This window comes from Argiope bruennichi, chromosome 9 (assembly GCF_947563725.1).
Source record: "Argiope bruennichi chromosome 9, qqArgBrue1.1, whole genome shotgun sequence".
Taxonomy (NCBI): domain Eukaryota; kingdom Metazoa; phylum Arthropoda; class Arachnida; order Araneae; family Araneidae; genus Argiope; species Argiope bruennichi.
The window spans coordinates 101,792,486-101,813,634 of NC_079159.1; the positions used below are offsets into that span (position 1 = coordinate 101,792,486).

At 30.8% G+C, this 21,149-nt stretch overlaps 1 protein-coding gene across 9 annotated transcripts in view; it reads left to right on the forward strand.

The window, feature by feature from the left end:
- The window catches only part of LOC129983669 (cell adhesion molecule Dscam2-like), a 194,705-nt gene that overhangs the window by 117,266 nt on the left and 56,290 nt on the right, over nt 1-21,149 (forward strand). For all 9 annotated transcript variants that reach the window (XR_008785433.1, XR_008785432.1, XM_056093244.1 and 6 more), the window contains exons 6-11: nt 3,481-3,598; nt 8,159-8,343; nt 11,408-11,680; nt 13,840-14,247; nt 17,149-17,310; nt 20,368-20,649. Coding sequence is in view for 7 of the 9 variants with exons in the window: in XM_056093244.1 (XP_055949219.1) it covers nt 3,481-3,598; nt 8,159-8,343; nt 11,408-11,680; nt 13,840-14,247; nt 17,149-17,310; nt 20,368-20,649 (1,428 nt within the window). In the remaining 2 variants the exon portion in view is untranslated. The remainder of the gene's footprint in view (nt 1-3,480; nt 3,599-8,158; nt 8,344-11,407; nt 11,681-13,839; nt 14,248-17,148; nt 17,311-20,367; nt 20,650-21,149) is intronic.

Consider the following 21,149-nt stretch of genomic DNA (forward strand, 5'->3'; position numbering starts at 1 on the left):
AGTAGAACTACTTTTCTGCAAACCAATAGAACTCAAAACAACAGCGCTCGCATTATTTGCTATTTTAAATTATTTTATGAATGAGGCAAACATAGAATGGAAAAATTGCGTCGGAATATGCACCGAAAGTGCTCGTTCAATGTCCGGAAGATTCCAAGGTATACAAGCACATGTAAAACAAAAATCGACTCAGTGGGTCTGAATACATTGTATGATCCACAGAGAAGCTTTGGATTTGAAAGAAATGAGTCCTGGTCTGAATATTCTGTTAATTACGGTTGTAACCGTAATAAATTATATAAAAAAAAGAGACCCCTGAAATCGAGAATCTTTTCCGCACTTTGTAAAGACAGGGGTTTAGTACATTCAGCGTTACTATTTTATTGCGAGGCAAGATGGTTATTCTGTGGGAAATTTTTGCAACGTGTTTATGAATTAAGAGAAGAATTCGCCATTTTCATAGAAAAAGAAAACAGACCGGAGGCCGAGAATTTTCGCGATGGTTTATTTGTATTGAAATTGAACTACTGGGTCTAACTATTCGAGAAATTAAATAACTTGAACTTTCAACTCCAAGGAGCAAATAGACATATGTTGGATACGAGTGATAAAGTTAATGCTTTTTGTAGAAAATTGGAATTGTAGAACAGAAATTTAAAGCAAAAAAACCTAACAATGTTTGCAAATGTGGGTAATTGTACTAACAAAGCTGAAGAAGAACATGTAAAAGTTGTATTTGTAACCATTGAAAATCATTTAGCCATGCTGGCAAAGAACTTTAAAAGGTATTTTCTTGTTGACGACAAACTGATAACAAGTTACGAGTGCGTTAGGGATTTATTTCATAAGACTCCCGAAGGACTCTCAATTGATGAGGAAGAAAAATTCATAGACTTCACTACAAAATGGAGAAACGAAAAGACAATTTAGTAATAAATCACTGTTTGAATTTTGGGCAGAAGTAGAGGATGATTTTTCTGCACAAAAACAAAGGCATTTCGCATTCTATTACCATTTTCAACATCTTACCTTTGTGATACTAGATTTTATGCTGTGGCTTCTTTGAAGACAAAATTCAGATCTCGGCTAAATATAGAAACAGAACTGAGATTGGCTATTTCTAATATTAAGCCTTCCTTCGAAAAATTTTGCTCTGAAAGACAGGCCCAAGGAAGTCACTAATAATTATTAAATTTGTTTTAAATTTAGTATGTTTTAATTAAGTAAATTTTGATTTAGTAAATTGTTTTACTTTAATAAGTTATCAAATATGTCGAAATGTGTTTTGTTCTCTATGTGTATGTGTGCTTTCCTTTTCAATCAGTTGATCAATTTTTTTAAATAACATTTTATCTTGGATATTCTCGCGCCCCCCTTTTAGTGTGCTCGCGGCCCCCTAGGGGGGCGCGCCCCACAGGTTGAGAATCGCTGCAACAATCTACATAATTACAGATTCGAATTTAAAGCCAGATGATGGGCCACACTAATACAAGATGAAATGCATACGCGATTTCCTCTATTTTCTATCGAAACTTGAGATTTGATATGCTTTTGAAACATCGAGGAAGATAATTTCCGATAATTCGCCATTTCTTTTTGTCAGAAATTATATTTGCTATTTTCTTTTCTAGTAGATACCTCAAATTAAAGTCAGATAAAGGTTTACATTTATCTTTGACAGAAAAAAAAAGGAATCAAAGACTTAAAATCAGCGGGAGTGATCTCCTTGAAATTTCTAGAATGCTCACTAATAAAGGTATTGTCTTCTTCCCCCAACCCCTTAAAAGTTTAGTTTAGTTTAGTTATATTAACGTCCCGTTTTCAAGCAACACTAGGTCTATTTTGAGATGCACCTCGTAATTTTAAACCACGGTCAGATGAAAAGGATGACATTTGAGTCGACATTCTCTCTCCAAATTTCCACACCACACCAGCGGAAGCATATTTGCCCCTAAAGGATTTAACGTCCACCAGGCCCGCTTACACGACAGCTCTTCAGTGGTTTCTGATCTCGAATCCTCCAGTCCCGAAAACCCCACAAGCGATTCTGGATCTTAGATAAGGCGGGGAATGTCTTACATAGCATGGACGAACTATAGTTGAAAAATATTGATCTTTGACATGAATTTATTGTTTTTACTTTCTCGCATACGAATTACGGAAAAAGTATTCTTTCTAATTGTCAAAAAATTTGAGCTCGAGATTTTGACAAATGTTTACTTTTAAAATCTCCACGAGTTTGAAAAACACAATTTTTTGGCGTCCTATCTGTTTGTCTGTCCTTCTGTCAGACTGAGGATATTCGATATATGGCCTTTACACCATATTTGTAGCTTTTTATCAAATTTGAGTGACATTCATTCAGAGGAAGTCTGTCTGTCCTTCTGTTCGAAGATCCCGAGACTATCTCTTTTCGACGAGTCTACCTTGTTAAGGGGAGAGACGCGGAAGAATGAACGCATTTCCGAAATTCTTCGTAATTGTGTGTGTGTGTGTGTGTGTGTGTGTGTGTGTGTGCCTGATCATACTATTTTAACTGAAAATTGAGGGTATTGATTACTTATATGGTTGGTTGCTTCAAATGGAAAAATGCTTTCAGGAGCGACTTGAAGAATATTCTATATAATATCATTCAATCTCATCAAAATTATATACCGTTGTTAATCTCAAAATATTATAAAGGAAAAGAGTTTCAACATAAAACATTTTTATTATTTTGTAAAAATGTGTATTACCTAATTTTAAGAATAAATATCTTGCATTCATTCACCATAGCTTAATGTTTAGGCTCCTTACAGTAAGCAAAAATTGCTCTAAAATATTTTATTAAGAATTGGTATCTTTTTCCGACAATATTGCATGAAATCTACGTGTAGTCTGAGGTCAACTTATTGTTAAATATAAACATCTCCTCTTTTCATCTTCCCTTTCATCCCTATTTTGACTAAATAAACGCATTCTGACGCATGCGCAAAAGCGGAGAGGATAGTAGAATCCAAGAATGAACAGTAAATGTCAAGGGGGAAAAAACTGGCAGGTGGAAAGAAAAGGAAGAAAAATTAAATTGATTGTAGACAGCGATGAATTTCTACAGCGCACCCCTCTTATGTTGCACCATTATTTCCCTAATAAAGAATGTTTCAAAATGAATATTAGGATGTTAATTGCTTGTTATTTCCTATTTAATGAATTGTACCACAACGATCCACAAGACTTGACTGAAAGATGGAACAATCAAGGCTATAATTATATGGTAAAAATTCGCTTATCTCCTTGATATAAAGAGAAAAATGCACAAATTGATCTCTTAGAGGAAAAATTGTGTGAGAGGCTCTTTTCATTGTATGAGTCATTTACCAGTGCACATCAAAGTTAGTAAACACTACATAGTTTAAAAATCTCAATATCTTTTTTGAAACACCCAATATTTAGAAAGCAAACATTTGTGTTTGGCATCTAAATGTATCAATTTACTTGCAGATTCGAGTGGTACAGTTCCTCCCCGTGTGACAGACAGCAGGACTGCCTTGTCAGCAGTTCAGGGTGATGTGGTGGAATTGCCGTGTGCAGCTCAGGGGTTTCCCGTGCCTAGGTACAGGTGAGTGAAAACGACATTCATGACAATTTTGTAGTTAATACATTTGTTAAATATGCATTATGCAGCAAATGCTTGTTTGTTTATTTATTCTATAAAATAAGACAAATTCTAAAAATTTGATCAAATGGGAAACATTATTTCTGTTGAAGATATAACTAGAGGCGTACGCTTCGATCATCGTATAAGCACAAAAACGAATCATTTGTTGAATTAAATAATTATTTTAGAAAGAAGTTGTAAATAGTTATTTAAATTTAATCCCTTGTACTAGAATGCCTCATCTCCCGCATCATTCAAGATGGTGCATTATTTTTATATTTTATTTACTTATTTATTTATTAATTTTGATTGTTAAAAATACTTACAGAGAGGTAAGAAGAAAATGTAGATTAATTTTTCACGGAAATTCAATATAAAACAATTATATATTCTAATTTTTGAAGCAACAAGCAAGCCCTTGTATTAGGTTCGAATTATTTTTCCACATGTAAAATGTTAACGGTTAATCTTTCGAAATGCTTAAGTGAACTATTCATTAAGAACATTTAACACGTAAAGGAATTTCATCTGTTGAAGAATGATAGTTAATATTTATGACAAACTGAATGCTTATGATACATATCTACTTTATTTTGTGTAATAAATCGAATCTTTCAGTATCTGAAGTTTGATTGTATTTTAAAAGAAATTGTTTTGTCTTCAGTACAATGTTAATAGTTCAGTAACGTTAGCACTTGAAGCCTCGGGTTTTTCATAAACATAATTTATGTCATTTAAAATGATGTTTCAGCAAATATTCTAAGCTTCACCCATTTTTAGGAGGCAAAGGAATAAAAAAAAATGTATCCTAACAATTAGGGCACAGGTATTGACCCAAAATTTGAAATCGGGAAAAACAACGTGTAAAATTTTATTGCTTTAATAATTGCATTAAGAAACCAGTTTGACTGTCCAGAATTTTCACCCTACTGAGAGGTGAATTTTGGCTACTAAGTAACGTCTTTTTAATCTTTCCAGGTAGCTGCTTCGTTAGAAGGGGAACCAAAAAATTATCTTTCAGAATCCAAGTCCATTTCTCGGGATTAAATTCATTTTCAAATCATGTTTGTACTTAATAATAAACTCGAAATAATTGAGTGGAGTTCTAGGATATCTAAGTTGACTGCATTATTTTTTGTCATTTCTCTAGTGAAAGTATCGATAGCGTTAATCATTCAATGAAATTACATTTATAGCTGCATCTAATGGACAGATAAATAAATAGATTATTTGCCATTTTTCGACTATTTCTGCAGCTGTGCCATCAAACCGAAAAACTTACTAACAAACAAACAAAGAAAATACCTGAAGGAATAAAATATTCTCTTTGCATATACCTTCGAAAATTCTTGATAAATAAATAATTAGATAATAGAAACATTTTTAGTTTTTTTTTTTTTTTTTTCGGAACTTTTACTTATTATTTTCTTCAGATTCGTTCGTACCTAAAAATTGAAATTTGGGTGCTGGTGTCAATTGTTTTCTTATTTTGGAACATATTACTAAAAAAATGCTATAGAAAGTAAACTATAGAAAACTGCATCATTGATACACTTATTAAATGGTTTCTGTTTGTCCTGAAAAAAAGTACTATCCCAATCTTCTCCAACAAAACCATTCTTTATCAATCTACTATTTTATTGTTTGGTATTTTCTTTTCGAGGAGATAATCCATAACATATTCAAGTATTCAGTTTTCAAAAAGAAATCGAAATAGTTCGATCATGAATGCTATTACTAGAAATAAAGCTATTAGATGAATCATTGCTTTGAAAAGAATCGCATTCAAACCTTATGATCTAAAATTAAAAGAAAACTCTCATAAACATGGTATTTGAAGCCTTTCCCTTAACAGTCAAATTGTTAGTATTAACAAGTTTTTTTAATCTCATATGAAGGCATTTAATATCATCCAATTTAAAGTACTTTAAATTGCACTTTAGGTTCCATATAAATTCCATTTTGTGTTAATAGGGACCATAACTGATGTGTAGAAAACCCAAAATATATATCAAAAATCTCTTAAAACCATAAGTATACAGAAAATCCAAGTATGATTTCAATCGTTGCTATCTGAGAACTTTCTTCGTTTGCTTTCGGAATTCATCACAATAACTTAATCTTCGCTTCGGAAGTTTTGGCAATTTACCCAACTTCTGATTTACCAGATAAAGAATTAATTGTTCTCACCAACAGGTTTTTACTTCTTACAGGATTACAAAAATTTTCACTCTAGTTCTACCTCTTTTATCCACAAGCTCGTTCGCAAAATAGTTGAAAAATCTCAATCAAAACTTTGTTCTAATTAGGATCGCAAAACACTCTACCATCTCAGGAAATGAAAATGCAAATTATGTCATAACCTTAGTCACAGAATATAGCCCAAATATTTATTAGATTACACTGAAAGATATAACTTCCATTATCAAACAGCATTCAAATGAGGAACGTTGGAATATTTTAGGCTATAATGAAAGAATTGGAGACATTCTGGATATCAGAACCGTTACTAGAACCGAAGGCAAGGTATTATTTTTATAAGAATTTTTATCAAAAATTTGATAACACAAAGTCTTAACACAATAAATTTAACTTTTCGAATAACCCAATATGTAATACATGCGATGAAAGTTGCAATTTATACTTAGGGATGACGAATATTTTAAGAGCGGTTATTACGTAACCAATATCAAAAAGTCTCAAATACAAGTGATCAATACTTTCCAAAGAGGGGTGTGATTCAAATCCTTGATACGATCTTCGATCTTACTGATGATATTTCGATTACAGGTTTTGGATCACGATAGAAAGTAATAATCGATACGATATCACTGAAATTTGCCGGAGCGGTGACTTCATTGGAAAGTAACAATCGATACGATCTGTCCAATGGAAGCTCTCGAAAGAAATCTGTGATTGGATTGAAAAGTGAACGGACCAGTTATTGGAATTATCGTATCGTATCATTGAATTGCATATCACTGAAATTTATCGGAGCGGTGATTTCACCGGAAAGTGCGAGGCTTCACTGGAAAGTGCGAACTCACCGCTCCACTTTGCGGGAGTGACCGATATTCATATTTGATGATGCACTATTCCATACAGATCATTTTTAATTGCTCGTGACATGATTGACTTTGATTACATGTATTCTGTTTACTGCTGGCGCCATCTGTTGGTAGCATTAAACATTTTAAAGAAATGATATATATTTTTAACTCACCTTTTCCAGAAAATGGTACACTCTAATAAATAAATTAAATAAATAGTTTTGAGAAAAAAAAATTAAGAAGTAAACTGAAACAGATAAATTAATTCAATCACACGTTACTTGAATAAGTAAATTAAGTATTAATTACAATTAATAAATTTTATATTTAAGTAATAATTTTTAATTAATAATATGATTGAAAAAACAGATATTTGGAACGCATATTTAAAAATAACAATAGCAATATTATTTGTTATTCAAAAAATCGTGGATAATGCATCTCTATTTATACTATATTCTACCATTCATTGCTTTCTCTGGAATAAACTGAATTTGAACCCTTCTGCAATTTTCAGATTAAAGAATTCGTTAGCAAAATATTTGAAAGTTAATTATTTAATCAAATTTTCCTTCAGTAGATATAAAAATTTTGTTATTTATTAGATCGAACTTTTGTAAATACAAAGATATTAGCTATTGTAATTAAAATTCCCCAACTTCTGTCAATCAATCAACCAATCAAACAGCAACAACTTGAAGGCTGGAATTTTAAAGGCCGGTTTGTGCACAGATTGTATAATTCTTAAATTCATTATAAAATTCAATAATTAATGTTATTGGTAGCATCTGCAGAAATATTTTTAAAATAAAGATTGAGAGTAATCGCAATTAGTAATTACTAAAAAATAAACATTTAAAAATTTTACCTTAATTATTTGAATACAATTTAATATTTGATGCAAAATTTTGTGGAAATAAGTATATTTCGTTGCATGTAATTTTCAAATTTATTATTTCCTAATGCAACATTTATATCTCCTATTAGAACAAGTATTATTTAATCCTTGAAATTTATCTTTTGTTATAATTTAAAATAATTTTTAAAAAAGAAGTTAATGTTAGAATTGGAATTTTTACCTACTTTTGAATAGTACATTTTATTATAGTTATTATTTGAATTCTGACACAATTCAAGTTATGGTTAAAAGAAGTGTTTGATTAAGAATAAAAATAAAGGATTTTTATCTATTGTAAATAGTTTATTTGAATTTTGAAATTGTATGTGTGGATCCTTATACTTTGTATCTGTAAACCTAAGAAATTACATTTTTTGAATTTAGTTTGTAAATTAGATTAATAAAATCATAATCTTATATTTATGTTTAGTCATATTTAATAGTTTAAGATTATATAATTTAATTAGGTGTTTGAAAAAGAATCGGGCAAACATTTTATAGAATGAGTATCAATATGCCATTTAGAATTGAATTTTTATAATTTTTTTAGTTATCGTGTTTTCCATTTTGTAGTTGGTATAAATATGCTGGAAGGAATAACTCGCAACTTCTTCCGGTGTATCATGATCCCAGAATGACCCAGCTGAGTGGTTCTTTGATAATTCGGCAAGTGAATTTGGAGGATGGAGGGAAATATGTCTGTTTGATTAGTAACAGTGCTGGAGAAGAACGCACAGAAATGCTTTTAATTGTTACAGGTACACTGCTTTTTCATTTCCTCACAATATGTTATACTTTTTATATTCATTTGTTCTCAGCTGTGCATTCATTTTTAAGCTGTAAGCTTAAAATTTTTTATTCATGTTTTCTCAGTGTTATGTTAATAATGGTTTTTAGAGGTAGGTTTAAATCTTTCCTTTTTAACTGCCTCTGAATACATATATAATATAAATCTTTGTGGAGTCTATTCATTAATTTAAGGAATAGATTCAGCAATATATCTAAAAAGTATCTTTTACTGTAACTTGTTTCTAGCCATATAACCATACCCATAGCATTAAAATGTAGGTAATAAATTGACCTTGAACAGGATTCAGCTAGGATGTTCTCATTCCTTAGAATATGGTAAACTGTAAAGATGACATTAAAAAAAAATCTGTAATATGTTTAATTGGGTTTTTTTTTTGTATATTTTTTGCTGTGTGAAATTATGATTTAAAAAAAAATGTCCTGTTATTCTTTTAATGACTATGCCTGATGGTGAGTTGGATGAGTACCTTCCATCATCTTCAGGATCATGGTATAGTGGAAAAGTGAATCATATATTATTTTGTCAGATGCTAAGGGATTCGTTGTTTAAACCTCTAAGTAACCAACCATTCATTTCTAAAATTTTCAGATCAGTGCTTTTAAAGGAGAGAGAGAGAGAGAGAACATTCTTTTTTTATTTGAAAAAGAGTTGTTCATATTTTATAAAAGTCATAGATATCTGATTTTTTTTTAATGAAAGTAAATGTGAATTGCTTTCTTTGTTGTTAAATATAAATAAAGAAAAGAAGAAAAAAAATACCTGAAGAAAAAATGATAGATGGTACAATATGTGTTAAAATATATTGCATTCAATTGAAAAGCTAAGCAGTATTATTTTGATAATATCTATTAACTAATTTGTCATGAAATATTTGAGCATGCATGCCATTAGCATGTCAGGTATAGTTGTGTTAGTATTATCTCAAAAATTATAATAATCATCTCTTAGCATGCTCTATAATTTGCCAATATCTTTGTAATAATTAACGAAATCTTGGTGCCAACATTCTTCTTTGTATTTTTTTGGTTGATACAGTACGAAGTAAGTTCTATGTAGTGCTATTTAAGCTTGTTCATAACTGGGGCACATGAATGGAAGAATACTGGATGCTATTTTACCATTGACTCTGTAAAATATTCGATATATGTTCCATCTTATTAATCATAGCATTCATATCACTTTTGCAAATTCTTAGACATATTCTGGAATAAAGGTTACTGCAAAATGCAGTGATTTGATATTCAGCTCTCTGATTCTAGCAAAGTTCATAACATTTCTTTTTTGACATCCTCCATAAATAGACATTAGATGGTTTAAAATGGGTTAGAAATAGTAATTCAGTACTAAATTAAATTGTTCACACTGGGTAAATTTTTTCCCAGTGATTTTTAATAAACCGAATCTTTATCTACAAGTATAACACACTGCAAGATAAATAAAAATTCATAATAAAGGAGAACATAGTGTTCTACTTGTTACTATCATATTGAATTTTTGTCAAGAATTTGGAGATCTTTTTCAAACCCATTAAAGATTTTAAATAACCTAAATTGAATCTATGAATATTCTATCTTTCCTTTAACAATCCCATTTCCAACAGCTACATATAATAAATTGCTTTACCAAATCATGAATAGCAATGGGTTTATTAAGAAGTGTATAATATTCATGTTTGAGTGGAGAATTATATACATTGTAGTGTTATACATAGTTATACTGTTATAGTGTTATACATTTTAATGTATGCTCTATTTAAGAACATTGTAGCAAGAATTCCTTAATTTCGGAAAAATCTTTGTTTAAAAATATTAGATTTTTCATTAAAAATGTCATCAAATGAAGTTAATTGCTCCTAATAAACAGTAATAAAACTTTTTGTTTAATATGATTGTTTACATACATTCTGTATGATTGGTCTTTCAGTTTATTTCGAGTGAAAATATTTTAATGTTATTTTATCATGTAAATAGTTATATAGCAAAAATTTTGTGATTTTATTTTCATAATTATATTGAAATGATTTTGCTGATACTATATGTTAATTTGTTATTATCTTCTAATCCAAGAAAGAGACTTTGTTCACACAGCTTTCTATTTCTGTTACATTTTTTTTCTAATAGAATAACAAAGTCTTGTAAAGCAAGGAACTAAAATCTGTTAAATAAGAACTAAAAAAACTCCAAGTAAATATTTTAATTGCTATTACATTTTGGCTATCTTCTAGATATGACAAATTTGTGAAGCATTATTCATTACCATATCAGAAATTAAAACAAATCTGTACAATGAATTGAAAATAATCTGATTTCTTTTTAAATATTAATTTCATCTCATAAAATTTGCAATGCCTATCCAAAGGTTACTGTCAAACCTCATAAATATCCATGAAAATTGTTAATTTTTTTTTTATTTTTTATCAAAAAATATTTAGTTTGCTTAAGAAATATTTCTTCTTATATCCACATTATGATAAATTTATTATTATTATTTTTAAAATAAGTGCATAATCAAAGTGTTGAACTAGTCTACTTTTTCCTTTTACAGATTATCAAATGATTAGTTTTTTCATCAATAAATTTTGTTGTGGTGGATTATATGATTAAACCATATAAATTTTTTTGAAGTATTTTTCAAAATAATATATATGAATACAAATCTTAGCTGAATTTTAGAATATGAAATAATGTTCTTGATTAAAATAATGACAAAACATATTAGCAATACAAAAAGAAGTTTATCAACATATGTCAGATCTTTAGATTTTTAAAAACTATAAATGCAGTAATTAAGCAACCAGAATTTTGTTTATTAAAGACAGAAATATGAAATAATTAATTTTTTAAAATCTGAGCTGATTTGATATTTTACAGAATATGGTCATTATGCCTTATTGAAAAAATTGAGTTATTTGAATATTCTTTGGCATTTTGATTGAAATGTTGTCATATTTATAAAAAAAAGATTTGAAATTATATAATTTTTTTTTTTTTTTTTTTTTTTTTTTTACTTAGCTCATCTCACTGCCCATATCCAGCCCCAACAGCAAACAATCGATGTTGGTCGACCTGCAAAATTTAATTGTTCTTTTGCTGGACACCCAGTGAATGGCATTTCTTGGTTTAAAGATGGCAATCCTTTGTTTGAAGATGGTGTTAGAATCAAATTGTCATCCAGAATTTTGCTGACCATCATTTCAGTACAGAGAGAAGACAGTGGCATGTATCAGTGTTTTGTTTTCAATGACGTCGAGTCTGCTCAGGGAACTGCTCAGCTTTTGTTAGGAGGTGAGAGATTTTATGCAACTGCTAGATGTGTATTTGCACAAGTTGATTTTTTTTTCTCCCCTATGTGTGTGAAGAAAAAATTTTGTAGTGAATTTTTCATTCATTTCTTGATATGACACAATTTTGAGATTTTATACACTTGTGTAATCCGAGTGACAACATATTATTTTAATATGTCAGAAGTTAATTACCAGTTAATTAATTCATTTAATCAAATTTTGATGTCATATGAGTGAGTGTTACCTTTTAGGGAGATTGAGGAAAAAATGTATCTCAAGATTCAGTAGCATTTATACTAATGAACTTTAATTTAAAGATTAAAAAGTATAAAATAATATAGTAAATTATATTAGTATAACACTTGAATTATCAAGTATAATTGGTTGAATTACTATTGTTTCATTATGTTCACTTAGTTAATAGAAGGTTTGCAAACTCCAAACATTTGCTTCAATAGTATTGAGTACAAATGTGGATGCAGAGCAGTTTAGAGTGATAATAGATGAATAAAAATATATATATATATATATATATATATATATATATATATATACAAAAATCAGCCTTTCATTCCTTCAGTGGGTCGATAAACTGAGGGCCAAGCATGCCTGTGAACTAAACACTGGGGGTTCCACATTAGGCTGACCACCTAACCGGGACATATGCCTTGCACCTCAGGGCCCTCAGCCAAGAAAGCAGATACGGGCAGTTTAGGCCTTATGTCACTGAGTTTAGTATATATACAAAAAGAGAGTATATATTTATTAAAAGAGGGGCCTCATATAATATGCATGTACTGCCTAAGAATTCAAAGTACCTAAATATGCCAAAGACTATAAAATAGAAAAAAAATAGGCATAAAAATGAAAAAAAAAAAAAAAATTAAATTGAAATCTGCTATCACAAATTTTAAGTTATCAAGTAAGAACATTATTTTTTTTAAGTCACGTGGTATCGATCCGATAGAAAAACATGTTCTCACATGACTTATATTTCGCCGTCACGAGCAATTAGAAAAGCGGTGGGTTTTGGCTATCGCAAAATCGATCGAGTTCTAAAATTTTTTTTCTCGAGGCAGGAATTTTTTTCGTGAAAAACCGGTTTAAGAGGAAATTATGTGTTAATCAGATTATGCATGCGTCGTTATTTAAAAAACGATGCCTCCCCCCTCCCACTCAAAATCGTTTGAGCCTCCAAAACTTTATCTCGAGGCTTTATTCATTTCTGGAAATACGGTTTAAATTGGTTTGGAATAATTACGTGACTGTTGTATTGTACAATCGTCAACTTTTAGATAAGCGATGGTTTTTTTTCTTTTTTTCTCAAAATTGTCTGAGCATCAAAACTTTTTGCCAGCTAGAAAAGTTGAAAATTAAGAAAAAAAAGTTAAATTATGTAATATCCGATATCTTCCCTCGCTGTTTCGCGTTCATTCCCATTTCTTTTCTTTGTTTCTTCGGGCGATAACTTCTTGCATTCCTGCTCTTTATTGACCAAATAGGAGAATCGGGTACATGGTGGGCATTCACGCCTTTTTACTTTTTGCTGGCGTTAAGTCGCCAAATGTGACAACCATCTTTATCATTTCCTAATAGCCCTAAAAGCGAAAAATTGATGCCTCAAAAGCGATAAATCGCCACTTTTCGGCCTGCACATTTTGTGGCTTAAAAAACTCAAAACCAAAAGAACATCATGTTCTCAGATGATAAAAAAAAAGTTTTAAGAATATACTTATATTAATGTAGTAAATTGCAAAAAATAACTTTTTACGAAAATTTTTTTTAGACAAAGCTAAAATCGAAAAGTGTGATAAGAATATAAGGATGTGAAATCACAATGAATATCAAAAAAGGGACATTTTAAGCATTTTTTAAACTAAAAATTTGAAATACTGTGAAAATTATAATTTACTTTAAGTATTATGTCTTTAAAGTGTGTCCTCAGACTTTTACGATTTTTGTTTTGACCTATGTATTTTTAATTTAAAAGAAAATTCTGCAAAGCTTGTTTAAGAACTTTGTTATAATAATTATTACTTTAAATTTCTCTTCTTATTTGGGGTTTAAGATATATTACACGATAAGCATTGATTTTTCATAAATTAAAAAAAAAGTTATTATGATTTTTTAAAATTAATATTTGTTCCTATTTCTTTCCAGATGCAGCACCAGTTTTTCATTATGTGTTTACAGAAGAAACTCTGCAGCCGGGACCATTTGTATCCTTAAAATGCGTGGCATCTGGAAACCCCTTGCCACAAATCACGTGGACTCTTGACGGTTCTTTATTACCTGAAGACCAGCGGTTTCGTGTTGGGGACTATATTACAATGCAGGGCCGCGTTGTAAGTTATGTAAATATTACTTCTGTTCGCGTGGAGGATGGTGGTGAGTATGAGTGTCATGCGAGGAGCTCGGTGGGTATTGTGAGTCATGCAGCTCGGCTCAATGTCTATGGATTGCCCTACATCCGTCCAATGAAGGACGTGTCGGCGGTTGCAGGAGAGAGCCTCATGCTTCGCTGTCACGTTGCAGGATATCCAATTGACACAATCACCTGGCATCGAGGTAAGGCTCACTGTTCCTCTGTTTTAAATCAAAATGTAAAATAAGATTGATAATTCAGGCTTATATTATGTGGCAATAATTTGCCTTTGCTTTCCTTTTGATAAAAATCTTCCATTAGTTTTCTGTGTTTCACTGAAGTAATAGTTAGAATTATTAGTATTATTTTATTGTTAGAATTTTGCATGATATTGATAGATATAATTTTTGCAGTGTAAAAAAATTATGAACACTGCAGTAGTTATTTAAAAATAGCAGTGTTTTTACTGGTAATAAACATCGGAAACCTTATTGGATCGATAGCAGAAACAAATGGTTCCTGCTTTAATGGTTTCAAGAATATTTCACATATTTGAAGAAAAAAAATATTTGGCGAGTTGGAAATGTAATTAGAGAAAACCAATAAATGCTATAAAGTTTTATGAAGTTATTGCCATTGCTGAAAATAGTTTTGTAAGAGTAATGCAATGAAAGCAGGCTCTAACAATTTAAAGAATTTAATAAACAACCAATTATACAAAACATTACAGTTACAATTGCACACATTTAGTCAATATTTAAATTTACAAACTTAACATGAATACTTCTTGAGGTCGGTAGGTTTTACATGCTTACTGTCTTGCAGCTAGCATTATATTTCCGTATTTTGGATTGACGAGGAGGTTGGCGCACTGGCTTTATTAGAAAATATTACAGTTCGAGGGGGTTGGCGCCTGGATGGTGCGTTGGCATTATTTGAGAGTGTTACAGTTTTATATTAATTTTATCCTTTCTATCATCCTTTTTTCAATTTGAAATATATATTTTCATCACAATTGCCAATTTGTAATATTACAAGTATCTTCATTTTTGTTTAGTATTTTTACAATTGTCTTAAAAAGCGACTTTATTTCATCAAAATAAAATTTTGGATTTTTTTTTCCATTTTACTTTTTTAAGAAGTAGAATATTTTCTGGTTTGGCAACTATAGAACACACAATACATCATTCTCCATGCGAAAACCAATCCATGTCTAGATCTAAACCACACAATTCTAAATATTGATCCCTGAGCTTTGCTGATGGCAATTGAAAATGCCAATCGAACTGATAATTGCCATATCATAAAAAGAAATGACATATCCGTTGGAATCATAGGAATACGAGAAATGAAAACATCTTTATCTTTGAAAGGTTCTGTCAAAATTGTTGCTTCTACAACGTAACTCATTAAAATTTTTACGTCAACCCGTGTGGTATTCCAAAGCTCAAGCTGGTTGGTATTTTGTAACATGGTAATCGCTTCGCTAATTTCCAATTGTAATCCGTGCTGTGACATCCTTGGAAGATGATTGGGTTCTTTTTGGATCAATCCCAACGATTTATCCAAAATTTTGTTGGATAATTAACTACTTCATATTCTTCCGAAATTGTGTCGACGAACTTATATGTGATTGCCTCACTTTGAATGTTAGACCGAATAATATTTTTAATTTTCTAAATGTTTTTATTCTTAGCCAGAAAAGTAACTTATTCACGCAGCTAATCCCGATTCTTATAATTGGTTTAAATATTGATAAATTTTTTAAACCAATTCGTCTTTTGAGGTTACTAAATTACATAATTGTCTTGAGGCAATGAAATTCATCCTGAGGTGAGATCAACCGTCATATTTTCGTATCTAATTTCCAGTAATTGACGTGAGAATATCTCAGCTGATTGATTGTTTTACAGTTGGACATGTTTATTTGTAGTTGATTTCAACGTCTTTACGTATCGTAACAAAGTATAATAGCAAGTATTTATTTTGTCTGCTGGTTCGATCGAGAAATCGCAGGTAATATATGCCAGAAATCTTCTGCAAGCAATATTAATGCATTCTCAAATGGCCTGATATTTTTATGCAAATCTTGCAATGATCGATGTAGAGCTTCGAAAGAATTTTTATGCGCCATTGTGCATTATCCCAAAGAATAAGTTGCATTTCTGCAATATTTTTTTCACAAGCCGGATGCTTTGGAAATGTTGCACGTGGGTGTTTCAATGAATAAAGGCATGTTCAATGGCAATTTCAAAGCAGAATGAATGGTTATCCCACTTAATAACAATGTCGTAGCTATTTCGGACGACGCAAGACATTTTGATATTGAATTATTGCCAGAATCAATTTGATTAGGAATGTTTTGCCAGTTTCTCTTAGCGCATTGTACAATATCAACTAAATTTTCCATTGCTTCAATAACATTCAAACTACATTTATTGTTTTATTAAATGTTTATTTACCTTATTATCGGTTTTCCTCCCTTTGTTAAAAGCTTTTCTCTTCCATTGTTAATTGACAAATTGTGTTTATTATCTGGTCATTTTACACGAGGACTGATAAAGTGAAGTTACGAAACTGCAACAGACTACATGCAACATGCTGCAACAGACAACATGCAGTTAGAATACAAATTGCTTAGACTGTTATATTTTTATTGACGTTATGATGTCATTACTCTTGATTTCATTAGGAAGCTTACTCCAACAAACATAACAGGTGTAAGGGTATTAAACTAACGTAATGTCTGTTCCAATTTGACGTTTAAAAATACTTTGTTGAAGGAACCATGAACATCATGTTAGGCATAAGAGATTTAATTGAAATTAGATCCAACCATTCTTCTAGCCGAAACAGATGGTGGTCATAAGCTATTAGTTCTAGACAGAATTCAGCCAGTTCATCAACTGGAAGCTTGATTTGAAATGTAGATTGTGTGTGTACCGAAAATGTCTAAAAAATTATTAAATTTAGGTTAATTATTATAAGAAATAAATAATTCTAAATCGACTAAATTTCTGGGAATCGCTTTTTAGAGTATTAATTGTATTTTGTGAATGAAAAGGAAACTGAATGTTAAATTTTTAACTTTCTTTTGAATCTAGGAAGCAGTAGGTTGCCCATCAATCGTAGACAGGAAGTGTTCCCAAACGGCACACTTATCATACAAGATGTTCAGAGAGGAGTGGATGATGGGACCTACAAATGTAAAGCCTGGAATAAGCAAGGGCAAAATGCTTTTGGTACTGTGCGTGTGCATGTTATGGGTAAGAGAACAACTTCTTAATTTGCCTTCATTCCATTTCTTTAATTTAGATGCATTTTTTTTAATTTATTCAAAAACAATTATGAGAGGGAAGATTTGTTGAACCTGCATACAATTTTTTTTCAATGAAAACTGTGCAATTCTATTTCAGCTGGGATGAAGCACTCTGATAAAACTTTTAGGCAATGTAAATTTCAATTTTTTTCAATCTTATTTTCATGTCCATAAAAAAATTTGGAACTCTGTGTCGATAGATTACTCTAAGAATAAAACATTAAAAAAAATCAAGTCTCATTTTTTTAAAATTATAAATAGATGAAACGAATTTTCAGGTTATGTTATTTTTTCCGATTCTGCATTTTTTTTAACTCCCTCCAAATTTGAAAATATGTAAAAAGAGGAGTTAGGAACGACGGCGCAAGTGTACTGAAAATCTCGTCTACTAACAAATATTGTTTTTCAGACAAGCTTCGCACCTCCTAAGGCTGGCTATGCATGAAACTACTGGATTTACTCCATTTCATTATGCTCATAGTTCATAAATTTCGTCTGGTCTGTGAATTCTTAATCCAGATGCGCCTTCTTTGCTTGCCGATTTGAAGAGAGTGTCGCGGAGTACTTGAACTCACGGTTCTTAACCTCCAGACATAACAAGTGAATAGAGTAATGAATCTTTTTCGTATAAAGATTAAGTTCAAGATCTTCAGGCATGGTTAAAAGTTTGAGTTTACCCGAACTCGAATGAATATAATAGCGGAGAAGATGAAGACCAGATTCTACTCCATCTACAGGACAAGAATTTCAAGGAAATAAAGTGTGGTTCTGGAAGCCAATTCGATACAAAGAATTTTCTTCAGAATTGCAATCATCTTGAGGAGACCGTTATATAGTCCTAAGAACACTGAATGATATCATGGTTCTGATCTGAAACTCGTTGAATATTAGAGATGGATTTATTCATGACTATTGGCTAGCTCCTTATTATGGTAATACCTTCTAAGAAAGCGTTAACTGAAATCGTGTTTTTTTTTTCTTTTAAAAACCATGTGTAATATGTTTGTTTGAAATGTAAACAGATTTTCTTTAACACTAAACATACCGCAGCATTTCACCGATACACTGCCATAGGAAAACGGTCATTTGATCGCTCGCTCTAGGTTTAGTGTTAATTATACTTTTGAAATATAAATTTTTGTTATCTTAAGTATAATGCTCTTTTGTAATATTTACTTTATTAGTCTTTTATAAATTCAGAATGATGTTAAACTGCTTCCTGCTCAAGGTCTCAGACCGGAATGTGCATTCTTTGAGGAGAGGGTAATTCTATACAGGGGTGTTTGTGCTCCGGGGAAACCCCGGAATTCCGGGGATTTTGAACTTCGATACCCGGAAATTCCGGGGATCGTCGTTCAAAAAGAAGTAGGAATAATAATGAATTATTTATTTTGATCTGGGTAATTTTGTTTGCTTTGAAAGCAGAAAACGCAAGGTCAGTGTGTGTGGTGAAAACTTTTCCTTTCTTTCTCCAAAGGCAGTGAAAGGGAGAAAAAAACTTCTTTTTTGTTCTTTCCTTATTGCGAATTATGACTCATTCCCCCGGTTCTCGGACATTCTCTTCTGGATTCTTTTCGGCAAGTAGGCGCGGCAGAAAAAAAAGGGAGAGACTTCGTTTGACCAGATGTGCGATCACGTGACCTGGGTTCAAAGGTCTTAATTTTGCAAAATTAATGGTTATTAATTTTGCAAAAAAAGTAATTCATTGAACTTTTATAATTAGGTCCTTCAATACTTCATAATCGTAATTTTTCATTTCTCCCCCCCCCCTTCTCGAAACTCCAAAATGTCGGTATTAAGTCCGTAAAAGTTTCAGGGGATTTTTTGGGGTCCCACAAACACCCCTGTTCTATAAGTAATTTGGCCTCTTGGGGAGTGCTTTGGCGATATATTTGGCTACTTGCCATCCCGAAATTTTTACTCTTAACTGGAAAATTTAGGAATCTTCCGAGTGTATATTAAAGTTTTGCAGCAATCGACTGTAGTGTAAGCTGTTATGTTTCCATTGAATAAGGATTCGTTGTTTTCGACTGCGACAGAAGTACTAAACGTGGTTGAAAATTTGTACCGATTTTTTTTTTTTTTTTTCGTAGCGTCTGGAAGGTTTTTGTCTTCTCTCTCTCTTTTCCTTTCTGTCGTACTCTAATGCATTATTGTTGTAATCAGTTGAAGACTGTTTTTTTTTTGTCTGTTTAATTGCAAATATATATAAATTATTACTTTCAATGCATTTCTATTTGTGATATCTTAAAGTGCATTCAGTCCACGAACTCGTCCGAAATATAACGCGTTTATGATAGGAAATTGTAAAATTATAATAAAAATGAAATGTTTTTTAAAAACTCATTTTTGCAAGCATTCTGAGAACTTGAAAATAACTATACAGTAAAAATAAATATGAAGTAAAAAAAAATAATTACAAAAGATGAAGCGATCGAAACTAGATTATAAAGAAATTGTGCTATGTTGAAATGAAATGAAAAAATGAAAATGAAAGAAAGTTCTAAATCATTCTAAAATTTAAAATATATTTTAAATGGTAAATGAAATGATATAATTGAGATGCAGAATAGCTTCAGTTTTATAAAAAAAATATCTTTATAATGTATTATTATATATACTATCTTTTATCTTCAGTTTTATTTAAAAAAAAAAAAAAACTTATTATTTTTAAGATCTTTATTTTATTTATAAAAAATATTGCTTTCATGTATTTAGTGTATATTAAAAGCATATTTTTATAATGTATTTTATATTTGTTACTTTAAATGCAAGATTTTTTTGCAATCCTTTTTATTATTTTGTAGCATTTAGTTATGTTCGAATTTATGTCAATCAGGGTTGATTTTCGATTTGATCGCCTTTCAAATGCGAAAGATAATTTTCTATGTTCCGATAATTTCTTTAACCAGCAAACTGCAAAATCTTTTTATTTATATTGCACTGTTTATTAAATTGCGACATATATTCAATTCTAAAAGAATTCTCTCTATTTTTTTTCCAGTGAGGCCTGTTATTGATCCTTTTTTGTTCCCCAAAAACCTCCAAGAAGGTATGCGTTCCCGCCTTGTTTGTACTGTGATTCAAGGAGATCCCCCCTTCGTCATTAGCTGGAAGAAGGACGACAGACCCATTGAGCCTGGTCTTGGTGTTATTATTCGAAACGATGAGTTTTCAAGTGATTTAACATTTTCTAGTGTTACGCCTCGTCACAATGGAAACTATACTTGTATTGTTAGTAATGCTGCTGCCTCTGTCAGTCATACTGCTACGCTTGTTGTGGATGGTAAGATCTCATTTGTCGTGCATTCTCTAAAAGTTTGTTTATTTTTTATTGTCTTCAATTTAACTTGACCTGTTCCATGTTTGCAAAGATGGAATTTTGTCATCGATTTGTTCCATATTCTCTGATGTGCTAGAGATTTGAAATTTTGTATCTTTTGCTCTCAATGGCAATATTAATATATTCGGAACATAATTATCAGTCGATCATTTAATTGAATAAAATTTTATTATATGCAAAAAGTGCCGATTGTAAAGGAGACTGAAAAAAATTCATTTCAAGATTCTACAACATTTATTACAATGAATCTTAAATTAAAGACTAAAAGGGTTAAAATATTAAAAATTTGAATAATTTTAATTCACTTAAAAAATATGTTTTAATAACATGATTTGTTAAATTTAATGTGTGGCATTAGACACTTTGATGCTGAGCTCTTTCTGAGTAACTATGCAATTTGTACATAAATAGTATTAGACTTTAAACATATTAATCCAAATATA